This window comes from Sander vitreus, chromosome 5 (genome assembly GCF_031162955.1).
Source record: "Sander vitreus isolate 19-12246 chromosome 5, sanVit1, whole genome shotgun sequence".
NCBI classification, from domain to species: Eukaryota; Metazoa; Chordata; class Actinopteri; order Perciformes; family Percidae; genus Sander; species Sander vitreus.
The window spans coordinates 28,871,736-28,885,978 of NC_135859.1; the positions used below are offsets into that span (position 1 = coordinate 28,871,736).

The 14,243-nt window shown below is 38.8% G+C and overlaps 3 protein-coding genes across 5 annotated transcripts in view; 2 read left to right on the forward strand and 1 right to left on the reverse strand.

The window, feature by feature from the left end:
• Positions 1-2,861, forward strand: part of kank1a (KN motif and ankyrin repeat domains 1a) — a 61,280-nt gene extending 58,419 nt beyond the window's left edge. For all 3 annotated transcript variants that reach the window (XM_078251392.1, XM_078251391.1, XM_078251393.1), the window contains exons 10-12: positions 770-970; positions 1,707-1,805; positions 1,921-2,861. In XM_078251392.1, the coding sequence (XP_078107518.1) occupies positions 770-970; positions 1,707-1,805; positions 1,921-1,983 (363 nt within the window). In that variant the 3' untranslated portion in view covers positions 1,984-2,861. The remainder of the gene's footprint in view (positions 1-769; positions 971-1,706; positions 1,806-1,920) is intronic.
• Positions 2,862-3,223: 362 nt separating this feature from the next.
• Positions 3,224-10,133, reverse strand: LOC144517686 (cilia- and flagella-associated protein 157-like). The gene is made up of 9 exons (XM_078249813.1): positions 9,936-10,133; positions 8,213-8,484; positions 7,408-7,561; positions 6,877-7,144; positions 6,625-6,746; positions 6,295-6,445; positions 5,389-5,549; positions 4,823-4,975; positions 3,224-4,415 (listed from the first exon to the last, which is right to left on the reverse strand). Exons 1-9 carry the CDS (start codon positions 10,097-10,099, stop codon positions 4,334-4,336), a joined length of 1,527 nt encoding a protein of 508 aa, XP_078105939.1. The 5' UTR covers positions 10,100-10,133; the 3' UTR covers positions 3,224-4,333.
• Positions 10,134-13,195: 3,062 nt separating this feature from the next.
• Positions 13,196-14,243, forward strand: part of dmrt1 (doublesex and mab-3 related transcription factor 1) — a 34,316-nt gene continuing 33,268 nt past the window's right edge. Inside the window, 1 exon segment of the mRNA XM_078251397.1 lies at positions 13,196-13,414. Within this exon segment, the coding sequence (XP_078107523.1) occupies positions 13,196-13,414 (219 nt within the window).

Below are 14,243 nucleotides of genomic sequence, written 5' to 3' on the forward strand. Positions count from 1 at the left end.
AACTGCAAAATAATGCATCATAAAGTTTAAGTTCAGAAGTATTTACCCTGAAGTAGGAAGACTAGTACTTTAGTGACACCAAGTGGTAAAGGAAGGGAACTACAGAATGTGTAAACACTGTGTAGAATACGTTGGACATCATGTGTAATGATGTTGACTTGCTTACATTTACAGTAGGAGACAGTTTTTTTAAATAGTATTTTAAGTTTGGGTCCGTGGAGGGGAAGAAGCTTTCCTGCCAGTTTCCATGTGTTCAACACATGCAGTTCAACATGGCATCTCAGTCAGCGTGCGTGTGACACGTGTTACTGCTGAAGCCATAAATTCATGATTTAGTCTCAAAGCAGTGAGGTAGGTTTTAGGGCTGCAACTTTTAAAATATTTTTCTGTTAATTAAATTCTATGAAACCATACAGTCACATAGTTACAATGTATATCTACATTATCCTGCAACGAGGCATACATCACACAATTACAAATAACAAAATAAGATGAAATAAAATCCTAATGATGGTAAAGATGAAAACAATAATAATAAAACACAACACATTTTGGAATGAAAACAGTGTGCTAGCATTAAAAAAATTTAAAAAAATTCTATATATATATATATATTTTTTTTTTTTTTAAAGCGGTCACTGATTTGGCAAGATCTTCAGATGTGCATACAGTAGAAGTAGAGAAGGTTGAACAGAAAGATTGATTATGGTATTTCATTGAAGTGTCAAACGTGTGATTGTTTGCATTAATAATTTGAACGCTGTTTTAGGCTGGTCAGACGGGGCTGATGCTGGCGGTCAGTCACGGCAGGATGGACATGGTCCGGGCGCTGCTGGCTCACGGGGCCGACGTCAACATCCAGGACGACGAGGGCTCCACGGCGCTGATGTGCGCCAGCGAGCACGGACACGTCGAGATCGTCAAACTGCTGCTGGCTCAACCCGGCTGCGACGCCACGCTGAGCGACAGCGTGAGTAACCAACTACATTCCCTCAAGTACTGTACCTAATTTTGAGGACTTTACACGAGGAACACGTACTACAATTCAGAGACACATTGTACTTTTTACTCCATTACATTTATTTAATAACTTTTGTTGCTAGTTACTTTACAAAAGAAACAATTCTTGCACACAAAACATACAAAGAGCTTATAAAATATATATAAATACGTATGTGCCAGTAAATGAATAAAAAACAAATGAATTAAAACTTCCTCTCAGTTTATCCAAGTGCAGCTGACGATTCTGTCGATTGACATCAAATTAATTGGCAACTATTTAGCTTTTTCATGCTAAAACATATAATGGTTCTGGTTTATTTTGAAGTTTGAACAAAAGGTGTTCATGTTGATTCTTGTCAAATGTGTTACTGTAGTTGTTATGCGAGCCAATGCCTGTACAGCAGCTAGACATATTAATATGGAAAGAGTTTTGATCATAGACTCTGGCGGACCATTTTTAAATCAATATTTGTGCTCATACGGAGCTCATACCACTGATCAGCAGATCACAAACCGGCGAGAGACGGTGGAGGAAACGGGGATTTGCGTCGGGGTCCTGCATCACCCTGTTGGGGTTCTAATTTCGCAATAATGACCGACTCGCTCTACATTATTCCCTATATACTGACTGACTGACTGCTATGTGACAGGTTTTATTTTTCAGTTGACTGATCGTCTTTTTATCCTTGTTGTCTTCTCTTCAGGATGAGAGTAATGCTCTGTCCATCGCTCTGGAAGCAGGACACAAGGACATTGCAGTGTTGCTTTATGCACATGTCAACTTCTCCAAAGCCCAGTCACCTGTAAGTCCTCATCACTCCCTCCCTCCCTCCATTTTTTTTAAACCACCCTGTTCTTCTGATGTCATGTCTGTTTACGTGTCAACATTAACCATTTACACTTGTATTTCTATTCTAGGGGACCCCTCGACTCGGCAGAAAGACATCACCCAGTCCCACTCGGAGGTGCATGTTTGATTAGAGGCCCCGCATCTCCCCACAAACCCCGCGCTGCTATTGGTTCATGCTGAATGATGCCTTACCCACAGCTAGATGAGGGACTCGATCCTAAGCACCAACCAACTAATGAGATTTCTGGAAATATTTTTATTTATGTGCACACTGACGAGCCCAAAGTGCCCTTTTGAATATGAATGTAACCAGCTGGTGCCTCCAGTCCCCTCACATTCTGGCTGAAATAATCAGCAAACCAACACGGACACAAATTCAACTACTAAATGCCATTTATTTGTCTTTTTTTTTTTTTTTTTGCAATTTGACAACTTTTTATTTTATTTCTAAAGCTCAATGTTGATCATTCAAGAGCACCAAAACATTTGTGATTTATTTTTCATTTTTTTGTTGTTGAGCGCATCAGAGTAGACAGATGGAGAATAATCAACCCACACGTTAGAGGAAGTATTTCCTGTATATATTGCTCACCTCGACATCCCGGCCTGTGCGCCCAGCTCTCTGCAGTACACGTACAACTCATGTGGATGAATGCATCAATGAGTAGACGCGACCTAGACTGGAGAAAATTGTACTTTTATACAAATCATTTGTATCTATTTAAGAAGAATCACAGTATTTTGAATATTTCCTATTACTACTTAACAACCCATGAAGTTATATATTTATCAAAGTATAGTTTTTAATGCAGATATATGTATTCCATTGTACATATGGTGGTCATTAGTTTAGTTATTCTCCTTTTTGTGTCCAGTTATTTTCAGTCTGTCTCATGTGTAATATAAGCTGTCCTCCTCTAGTGTTCTTCCAGGTACTGACTTTCATCCTCGAATGAGAATTGAAGTGCCTGGGATGCCATATAACAATAAAAATCAATTAAAGAATATAGATCAGTGTCTCGTCTTCATTGATGACCCACAAATCTTAGGTAAGTAAACCTATCATATTCACACATTTAAGGGAAATTAAAGTGCAGTAAGGATCATGTTTCTCTTACCACAGCCTGTTGGAAAACATTTAGTTTTTTTTAGGTGTTATCTTACATTTTCAGTCTGTTCTGAGTTTCTACATGGTTCTCTGTAACTGTTCAGCAGAATAATACAGGCTGTTAAATCTCTTTTTTTCACTCCAAACATATTTAATTTCTAGACAAAGACGACAACATCTTTATGTCCAACATTTAGCAAAGTGCTCTAAAAACTGCACACTACCACAAAACAAAAAGGTGCTGGATGCATAGAAAACAGCAGTTCATTTTTATTTATTTTTTTACATTAAACACATCTCAGATGACTGTAATGAAAACAGAGCATTATGACATGCTCACTTAATCTTAAGTGATGATCAGAAACAATGAAATGCAAAACATAACATTTCATCAACATACATAAACACATCATGTGTAAACCAAATGTCTAAAATACAAATGTGAAGCAGAAGAAGACAAAACGCAGACTCTAAATAAGTCAAAGCAGAATGACCTGAAACTAAATCAATATTTTCACCTTTTGTTAATTCAAAAGACGAGGATAACGTGGTTAAAAACCTCTTTTTGGCACAACTGTAGTTACTAGTTGCTAGTTGCTACAGATTCAGATGAATAATACATGGATTAAGATAATCCCCGGGTGGGAATTCACAAGCTACCCAGCAGTATATAAAGTCATTTAAATTACCTCCACCTTTCCCAGCTGCAACATTAGTGATGAACACAATAATGCATCAATAATTATTATCCAATAATGTATATGATTCTGAAATGGGCCATTCTGCATAATGAGTACTTTTACTTTTTGTACTTTGAAAATATATTGATGCTAATAATTTTGTACTTTTACTAAAGTAAACTTTTTAATGCTTTTACTTAAGTAAAATATCTGAATAGCCTACTTCTTCCACCACTGTTGGCTGCTCATACAGGAGCACACAGTAACAGTCAGCTGTTTTGTCAGGAAATCATGATCGCTGAACCTAAACTATCATTTTGTAGTGGGACATTGAGGATTTGGAAACATCCATCATTAGAAAGTAAGTGAGACACTGACCTTTTTGACTAAAGAAATGGCACATTCATTCTTTGATTAATGAAAAGCTGAATTAATAGGACTTAAACCCTTGGTTGCTCCATTAAAAATACTCTGGTGTTTTACTGCTATGTCCTTATTTTGTCTGGTATGACGAGCATTCATCGTAATTTGTTCCTTCTGGCACGACACAAAACACATTTCTAAGAAATATGAATTTGAGCAATTTGCAAAGGACTGAAGGTAGAAATGGCAACAGACTGGCTCCTCTGTATTTTGGAGATACTGTATGAAGGGTTTTCTCCCAACAAGAACAGGAATCTAGTTTTGTTGCTGTTATTTGGGTTTAGAGAATAAGTTTCCGGCAGCTGAATCAGTCCGGTTATTGGAGCTGGCTGTTTTCTGACTGGAGGGCTTCCTGAGGGGATGGAAAGAGCAACAGAAGTAAAACGAGTAAAAAGTGAAAATATTTATATTAAAACGCATATTTCCAACACGGCAAACTGAATCATCTACAATTATAGTGACATCTATTCTTGCAAAATGTGTGAAAATTCAAACTCTGTTTTTGCATTGAAGTCCTTAAAAAGTATAGCCTCTATCAATTTAAAATTAGGTGAATGATAGTAATAGTAATTCTTTCTCTCTAAAATATATACTGTATATTGTTTGTAAAAGGAATCCTATATTTAACACAGGGGGCGATATTCTTTCCTCCAGAGCCCGTTGTCAGTCCTTGCACTATCAGTTTCTGTTTCTATATTCAGTTGTCAACAGTGCTAACAAAAGAAACTGAAGTAAGTGTATGTCGAGACCCAAACAAACCTGTGCAGAGGCACGTGGGTGCTGCTGGACCCAGCTGCTCCCATCCTTGAGAGTTTGTGTTTCAGTGCGGGGCGGGGTACGAGGCCTAGGTCACCCGGCCTGTAGCGGGCCAGCTCGAACTGAAAACTCAAAGCTGGATTCAGGGTCGCTTCTCTGTGAAGACACACGGAACGGGATGAGGGTGACAAAGCAGCACCAACTCAGAACAACAGAACTGTACCGTTGTGATGACTGGCCTCATTGGCAACATCTGAGACTTTGATTTCTTTGTTGTGATTGGGTAATCAAAACTTCTGCCAAAGAAGTACACTAAAACACGCCATCAAGCACATTAAAGTCTATGTAGTTGACAGGACTTGAAGGTATCTACATAAGAGTGACATGACACTGTCATGAAGGTGTCATAAACATAAACGAGTCATAAACGTTTATGACCTAACGCTTCTTTTAGTGTCATTCGGTTTTTGTCATGACAAGTTAGGGTTCATGTGTCATGACCGTGTCATGTCACTCTTATGTAGATACCTTCACGTAAAGTGTTACCGATACTTCAGTGGTTGTATGACCTGGCTGCTGCAGGGTCAGAGGTCTGCTGCTCATCCAGCTGGTCTTTCTTAGCGGTGGTGTTGGTGGGTGTGGGCCGGTCCAGGACCACCAGCAGCTTCTCCATCAGCTGCTTCCACCGGACAACAGAGTCCACCTCCGAGCCCTGGTCTGCGGGAGCATCCTGCAGGGAACGGAGCCAACATCACGGGCTGAAGTCGTAAAAACATTTCAAAGAGGCTGAAACAATCCCATCGCATTATTAGGCTACTTAAGCAGTGACTTCACATTTGGAGATATTTCAAATGTCAAGATTCCTCTCTGTTACATACAACGAAAGTGAGGCCGTTATTCCCAAATCTATTCTGTGTAATATGGGTTTAATACTTTCTTACATTTCTACTAGCTAATCGTCTCAATTACAGTAGCTTAGCGGTAGAAATGCTTGAGTGTATTCCTTAGCAATTCAGCTGGTTTGATGAAATGGATCACGTTGTGCAGATTGATCATCATGATCATATGATCATAGGGTTTAGAACGGATGTGTTGTACAGAAGTTAGTAAAGTTGCAGTAGGGAATTAGGGAAGTTGTTTTACTTAATGACAGGGAGGGTCCGCTAGGCTAATTAGCTAACCTGGAAATCGTATTGATAAGAATCTTAAACTTCCCAATTTTTACATAACCATCTAACGATGTTGCCAAAAAAAATAGATCTTTATTTATGAGTTTAAAAGGATTAAAACTTGTTTTTTGACCAATAAATAAGGTGTAAGATGTATATCTATTTCAGAACATTTTTTGTTACAGAACAATAGCAACAACAAAAGTGCAAAAATAAAGGAAAATTCTGCCAATGGGCTGAGATAACTGACAACCTTCCCTTGAAAGTGTTTGTGTGTCCAGACGTCCCTGACTTTTTTTGTTTTACCATCAGGGCTTGTCTGAGAGTGATGGCTGCCTCCTGCATGATGCTCTTCATCCTGCTCTTCCTCTTCCTCTCCTGCTGTAGCTCTGCCTCCTGCCCGCTCACCTTGGCTCTGTTTTTACTGCACTGCTCGGACAGCGAGGTCCGGTCCCGTCTGAAAACACATATTTATAATAAAACTTATATTTTGGAAATTTGAGAATTTTCTGTAAATTCTCTGTAAATCATTATTGAGACATTCTTGTGACTTGCTCTTAACATTAAAATGAATTGGACCTTGAATAAAGTACGGGTCAGTGGTATGTTGACAGTAAAGACGGAGTAAACTTTGACCTGAGCGCCTCCATCTCAGCCAGGACTCCTGTGTGTTTGGTCTGAAGCTGCTCGAGTTCTCGCTTACAGTCGTTCAGCTCCGCCTGCAGCTGCTGACACTTTTCTGTAAGCTGCTCCACCACCTGATAGAGCGAAGATGAAGTATATAGTATAGAAGTGTGTATATATATCAATTCTAAAACTGCAACACCCACTGGATCCGATCCCACAGTGGGCCCAAATGATGAGTAGATGGATATCTGTTACTCTTACCTTCTTGCGGATGCAGCTCTTGCGGGACGTCTCGCTGAGCATTTGCTCCAGGATATCCACGTCCACACTGAGCCGACTCTTACGGTCCCGCAGGGCCGAGTTCTCCTCCATCAGGACATGTGTCTGCTCTGACAGCTGGCTGATCTGAGCCTTGACCTCCGAGTTCTCCTGAAGGGCCAACCTGGTCGTCTCTGGGACCTTCTGGTCCACCAGGTGCTGTACCTCTGCCGCCATGGCCGCCACATGGCTCTCCATCTCCTTCTCTAACCTTTGAGGGTAAATAATGTAGGCAAAGTATATTTAATGATACTGTAGGCTTGTGAAGATTGTTAGACATTTGTTTGTTTTTGATGATGACCTAGCCCTGTACAAAAACAGCTTTTTACCCTTCAATTTAAAAAAAAAAAAAAAGGCCTGGAATTTATGCTAACACAATTATGTCATATTTTTAAATGTTTTCATTGCTAGGATAGGCTATCATTGTAGTCTATAATTGCAATGCAATGCTGTCACAAAATCAGCAGTCATAACCTCTTCTTTTCCAGCAGTGCTTTCATCTCCAGGCTGTGGATAGTAGCTTTGTGTTCCTCGTTCTGATTGGCCAGCTGCTTCTCCAGAGACTCCATGTTGGACACCAGCTGCTCCTTCTGCTTCTGAAACTCCTCCAGATTAGCCAGCCTCATCACTTGGAGCACGAGAGAAGAGTTAAAAGTTCACTCACTAAGGTTTAACTCAACCAATGAGTTTGTTTCTGCATCCAGTTTGTGTTAAATGCAGTGTACAGGCTGCTAAACTGTTCAGCCACCTAACCTCTTTCTTGCCACGGTGAGTGAACTTAGAATGTGTTGATGCTACAGGTCCAATGAGGTCAAAACAAAAAACAATAAATACCAATGTATTGCTATGTAATGCTATCATTGTACCTATGTAATGCTGTCTGGAGTCAACTGGGTAGAAATACATTGTCGGTCCTTGATTCATCTCACACTCAGATGTCTATAAATAAATAAAAATATTTTCTACCAAAATATGTTCATAGTGTTTTTGTTGGATGTGTGAATTAGTCTGTGAGCGTGCAAAAGAATTGTTTCCATGTCATGTGCTGTAGTATCTATCTGAGTGGCATTATTCATTTCCAAGAGGGTGGAAGATGGGACAATTTCATGCTGTGAGAAAAACATGTTTCCTGTAACACTGGTATTATTTTCTCAATGAAATAATTATGTCTCAGTTTGATGTGGAAAAACATGAACGCAGAGAGAAGTTTCCACCTCAAAACCATCTTCATTGGTGTTTAACATGCTACAACTCGACCCTGCTAGACATTCAGTCTTACCGAGGGTCGTGTTTTCTGCGTTGAGTTCTTCAATCCGGTCTTGAAGCTCTTGCCTCAGCAGACTGTGCTGCAGCTGCAGAGAGTCTCTGTCATTATCGGCAGCCTGCCGCTGACTCTCCAGAAGCTCTGTCAGCTCATCCACCTCGTCCTCCTTTTTCATCAGGGAGCGTTTCAGATACTCAACAATATCCTTTTTCTCCTTCTCCAGTGCACTGTACTGAAAGTTTAAGTCCTTCTTCTGCCTCTCCAGTTGATCACATTTCGGCTGATATCTGGAGGAAGAGGATCATACAGGCCCAACGGTTAAGGACAAAATCTTTAATGGTTCTTGCAGTGGTGGAAAGTAACTAAGTACATGTACTCAGGTACTTTACTTACGTACAAACAATTCTGAGGTACTTGTACTTTTACAGTAAATGTTCTGCTATACTTCTACTCCATTACATTATAAAGGCAAATGTGCATTTATCTGATAACTTCAGTTACTTTGCAGATTCAGATTAATAATACAAAATATAATCAATAAATACATTAAGATATAATATTATAGAATAAGATAAAACTTCAATGATCCCTGTAGGGGAATTCATAAGCTAGCAGATAAAGTATATAAAGTAGTTCAATTAAGCCCCACCTTTACCAACTGCAACATTTAAGTGACTTCAATAATTATAATCCAATAATTTATTATACATGATCCTGTAATGGGCCCTTCTGCATAATAAGTACTATTATTTTGGTACTTTAAGTATATTTTGGTGCTAATACTTTCGTACATGTACTCAGGTAAAAGTCTAAATGCATGGCTAGTACAAGATCTGATTACTTCTTCTACCTCTGGATTCTTGTAGTACATACTGTACATGTAAGGTAGGGTGATGTGTATTTGCTTCTGGATCTCTGGCAGATTGTATGCCATAAATCACCTTGCTGCCTCTCATAGAGCTGTGATGGTTGCATGCTGTGTTGTGGAGATGTTTTTTTCCATGCTGGAATTATATTTCAATTATTTGGCAGCTGCTTTTGTCCAAAGTGACTTACAAAAGTGCACTTAGCCTCAGTGCGAACACCAGGTGTCATCAAAATCTGTAGGTCAGTGCTGGAAGAAGTACTCAGATCTTTAAAGTAGCAATACCACAGTGTAGAAATACTTAAGTAAAGTTACAAGTAATGCATTAAATGCAAAAACATGGCGTGTTATTATTATGTACTACTATAGCTGTTTAAATATTTCCCTCTGAAATGTAACGATAGTGGAGTAGAAGTAGAAAGCAGCAGTAGTAGAAATAGAAATGCTCAATTAAAGTACCTCAATTTTGTATTTTAGTACAGTACTTGAATAAATTTACTAGTTGCCACCGCTAGGTATCTGCAATATTGGCGTATAACGTTACACTTTTAAAGAAGCTAGCTAAATTTAAGTGAACATAACTTACTGCGAGTTAGCAAGAAATGAAAAACTAACATAGCTACTATGCGTTAATGTTAGCTACAACGTGAACTGTGCCCTGAAGAGATTTTTTAAATCCAAGTTTGAAAAAAAGATTAACAAAATGATCCACAATAATACATATATACACTACAGACTTTACACATATGCCCATAAAAGTAGCTTTAAAGTAATTTAGTTAGCTAGTCTCGTGTGATTAGGGCTTAAACGGATGTAGTGTTAGCATTATTTCCCGAAATAGAGAAGCTTTTTTTTTTGTCCCAACAGCCTCACCTCTCCAACTGCTCGTTTAAATATCGTATTTGAGTCAGATATAAATCCTTCTCTTTGTCGTCAGACCCGGTTTTATCTGCAGGGGCTGCAGAACTTTCCTTTTTCGATGTTTTCTTGGCTTCATCTTGTTTGTCGCCGCTTTTCTTATCCTTCTTTTTGGGCATTGTGTCACAGAAAGTTGGCTAAAGCCAAGCAACTCATGTCTAGCAACTAAACTACGTTGTTGCTAGGCAATGCTGCCTTCAGGGACTCCTCGAAAAGTTTACTTCTTCACGCGGATAAACATGTGATCATGCGGATTGGGCATTTATACTTTTATCAAATATAGAATTGTGCAAATAAGTATTACAGTTATGGTGTTAAATGTAACTTGTAACCGGTGTTTTTCTTATATATATATATATATATATATATATATATATATATATATATGTATATGTATTTGTATCTATTGGTGTTTTTGACTAGATTTTATAATTTGCTCTGGTTATATTGTTGTTACAATTCTGATTTTCTCAATTTTTCTGAGCTTTAAAACTATCACCACATTTGGCCAGACCAGATTGAAAAATTAGATTTTGAATAAGAGTTAATGAAAAATGCTGACAAGCAATGATAAAATAAGAAATAATAATAACTTTATTTATACAGCATCTTTCAAAACAATGTTAAAAAGGGCTTTGCAGTAAAAACAAATAATAGATAATACATAATACACAATTACACACAAACAGACCAATGTTTCATATGCTACAATTTAAAGGCTTGTTGATAATCTAGTTGGTATCGGGTTTGCGTATTGAAAGTATACAAAAGAAATAGTGAACCTATAATGAACCTCTACATATTTTTTCTCAAAATAGGCAACATAACCATCTCCTCAAGCCGTACATCTGTCACTGGCACACATAGGCTAATATCCTACAAAATACATCTTTTTATCACAATTAAATATGCCTTAATATTAGACTACGTTTACAAATATTACCTATTATAAAATTGAGCTACCTGGCCATAGTCTCACTTTGCCAGACCATCCACAGGCTGCGGAGAGGAGGAGGGTCTGGCTAGTCCACATAGCATTCCAGGATGGGAGAAGAACGTGCTCTGGTTTATTGGCACTCTTTAAACCAATCACAATCATCATGGGTGGCGCTAAGCTCCGCAAGGAGCCACTGTAAAATAGTTGTGCGAGAGAAAACTCGGATTTTATAGATATTGTAGCTGTCTCAATTCACCCTGCAGAGATCTGAGGAGCAGTCAACCATAGTCCTCATATATCCACCGGAGTTTAAATTTCCAACACAAAGAAAGTGGAAGGAAACGGACATCGGCGAAAATACATGCATCCGGCGGAATTTCCTGCGGCACCGGAGCAAAAGGAAGTGGAACGTCAAGGATGATAGAATACCTGGCCATGACCTTTGGCCCCCTGATGATTTCCAACTCAGTGGTTACCTTAGGTGGTGTGAGTCAGTATTGCAGAAGTGCATGCAGGAAAAAAATGCTGCAGCTCTGCTGTTTCCACATTTTTTGTTCATGTCATTAAATGTCAGCTGCTCATCTTTTCATTTGGTACACACTGACTTCCCTGCTGTTACTGGGTAGCTCTGCAAGCAGTCATAAAAGAAAGGTTATGTGTTCGATCACAGACTTCATTACTGCGTGTATTCTATCCTTTTTATCATATGCTAGAGGCAATTAAACTCAGTGTTGTAACCTTGCTTTCAGTTACCTTACAGTACCAGGACCTTAGCCAATGAAGTGTAGCAGTTATTTATTCAGCACTGTGTAACTGCCTTATTTTTAATTGGTAACTTTTCATCCCCTCTTTATTTGACTGCAGGGATTTTAATTGGGTCCCTTTGTGTGTTTCACCTCACTTCACTCCCTGCCCATAAATCCACTCGGCTGACTAAGTGACCAGTGTGGAGGTTAATTCAGTTTAAGCTCAGTCAAGCCTTGTAATTTAATAAGAGAGTATTAATTCACCACGTAGCATAATGAAAGAAAAAAAAGAGCTACAGTAAATATATGTTAGTAGGATGCTACTCGGCTATTACAGCATATCTGCAACCACAGGGGAGATACCACAGGGCTACCACTGTCTATTATAAACTGAGTACCATAGACACAAGAAAAAGAGAAAGAGAAACAGAGCGTTGGTTTGTGTGGTGTGTCCCACTTTACCACTATTTACCCGAATTAGCAGTTGAAATGTCTTATGCATACCTCTCTTTATACACACAGCACACACATGCAATTCAGGGGGTAGGGTCAACCATGTTATGGCGCCCTTGGCTTGGAGCAGTTTTGGGGGTCCAGTGCCTTGCTCAAGAGAACCTCAGCAGTGCACAGGAGGCGAACTGGCACTCTCCAGCTCTCAGTCCACACTCCATACTTGGTTTGTATGGGGACTTGAACCGGCCACCCACAGAAAGGGCAACAGGAGTTGTTAATTTAGCATATATGATAATCAGAGATTCTTGTACAATCTGCAAGCAAATTACCAAGTTGTTTACAACCATACAACCATAATCAACAGACATGATGTAATATTGGAATTTATAAAACTTTATTGATACTTGTGGGTAAAGTCCCAAGCTACACAGCAGTAGGCTATACAAAGTAGTTAACCATCTGCAGTTTCGACATCAAAGTGATGATCACATTAATGCATCATAATGTATTATAATCCAATAACATAATATAGGCAGTATTTCCTATGGTTTGTGGAAGACTTAGCTGCACGTAGATGACTTGTAGCAGATATGTGTGGTTTTAGGATGTATGGAAAGCCCTTATGTGAAACATGTTACTATGTTTTTGTGTTGTTGAATTGTTTAATTCATTATCATTAATGTGTATGGTTAAATGTTTTTCAACTTCCATATATTGGGCCTGAGGACCCCTCTGAAAACCAGATGCTGCAGCTCAAGGGGTTTATACTCTAATTCAATTTTTAAATGAAATAAGTGTTTAAAAAAAAAAAAGAAATAAAAAAAAGTCAGTGAGTGCAGCAAAGTGATGCCATGTCCTGCCAGCTTTCTCCCCCGCGTCCAGCTTGTTTCCTCCCACAAGTCACAGCAGCAGGGCGGGGAGGGACGGTGACCTTATAGCCTCTATCGTGGCACCAGTACAGGGCTTTAACCAGCCGAGCCTGCTGGGACAAACTTAAACTTAGTTGCTAAAGTCTGACTTTTGTTGTTCTTGGGTAGTTTAGCAGTTTTTTTTGTTGAGGTTTTATTATTCCAGTAGCCATGAGTAAGGACAAGCAGAGCAAGCAGGTGCCGGAGTGCACCGGACCTCTGTTCCCATCTAAAGGCCAGAAACCCCCGAGAATGCCCAAGTGCTCCCGGTGTAGGAACCACGGCTACGTGTCTCCTCTGAAGGGACACAAGCGCTTCTGCAACTGGAGGGACTGTCAGTGTCCCAAATGCAAACTGATAGCTGAGAGGCAAAGAGTCATGGCGGCCCAGGTAACCGTTATTTTTTATTTATTTATTATTTTAACCGGTTAGCGCGCGGCTAACGTTAGCTTGAGCTGAGCTGAAAAGCTTTTGAACATCAAGATTTGGCTATAAAATAAATGGTTTCTACGGTGTGAAACAGTAAATACAACAATGTAATTGTTTGTAAAATATTTTTATTCAATGTTTGTATACTTTTTAACCTGTGTGGATATGTTTACTTTAGTTGTTTTTCTTGATTTTAATGTGTGTAACATTACCAACACGTCAAAGCAACCTAAGGTCAACCTGATTAGCGTGAACGTTAGCTTAAATAACAGTTGCACGGCTAGCCTACAGCACTCTATAAACTGTTAGCTAGTTAATGTGTGTTTTAGGTATGTTTCATGAGTATTGTTACTATTGTTATTGCTTACAGCAGACAGTTAATAAATATATTTTAAGTAATGGTTAGGCTACAATATATAGAGCAGCTACTGTTCCCATATGGTGTGGTAAAATACTTTGTAACTTTTTACTGGTAACTTGAAGTAACGTTAACATGTTAACTGTTTTTGAAACAGCCATTGTTACATATTCAAATTACTTGTATTGTCCAATTAATAGTCCAAAACCCAAAGAGATTTAATTTGCAATGATGTAAAATAGATAAATACAGAAGATACTCAAATGTAAGGAACTGGTGTCAGAAAATGTTTGGAAATTTTGCTTGAAAAGTAAACCAATCAAAATATTTCCTGATCATTTTTGGCATGCACTTATTTATTAATAGTTTCAGCTCTAGAAACATACATACAGTGATAGCACGTGGTAATAAGCTGTACATTGGTACTGCAAG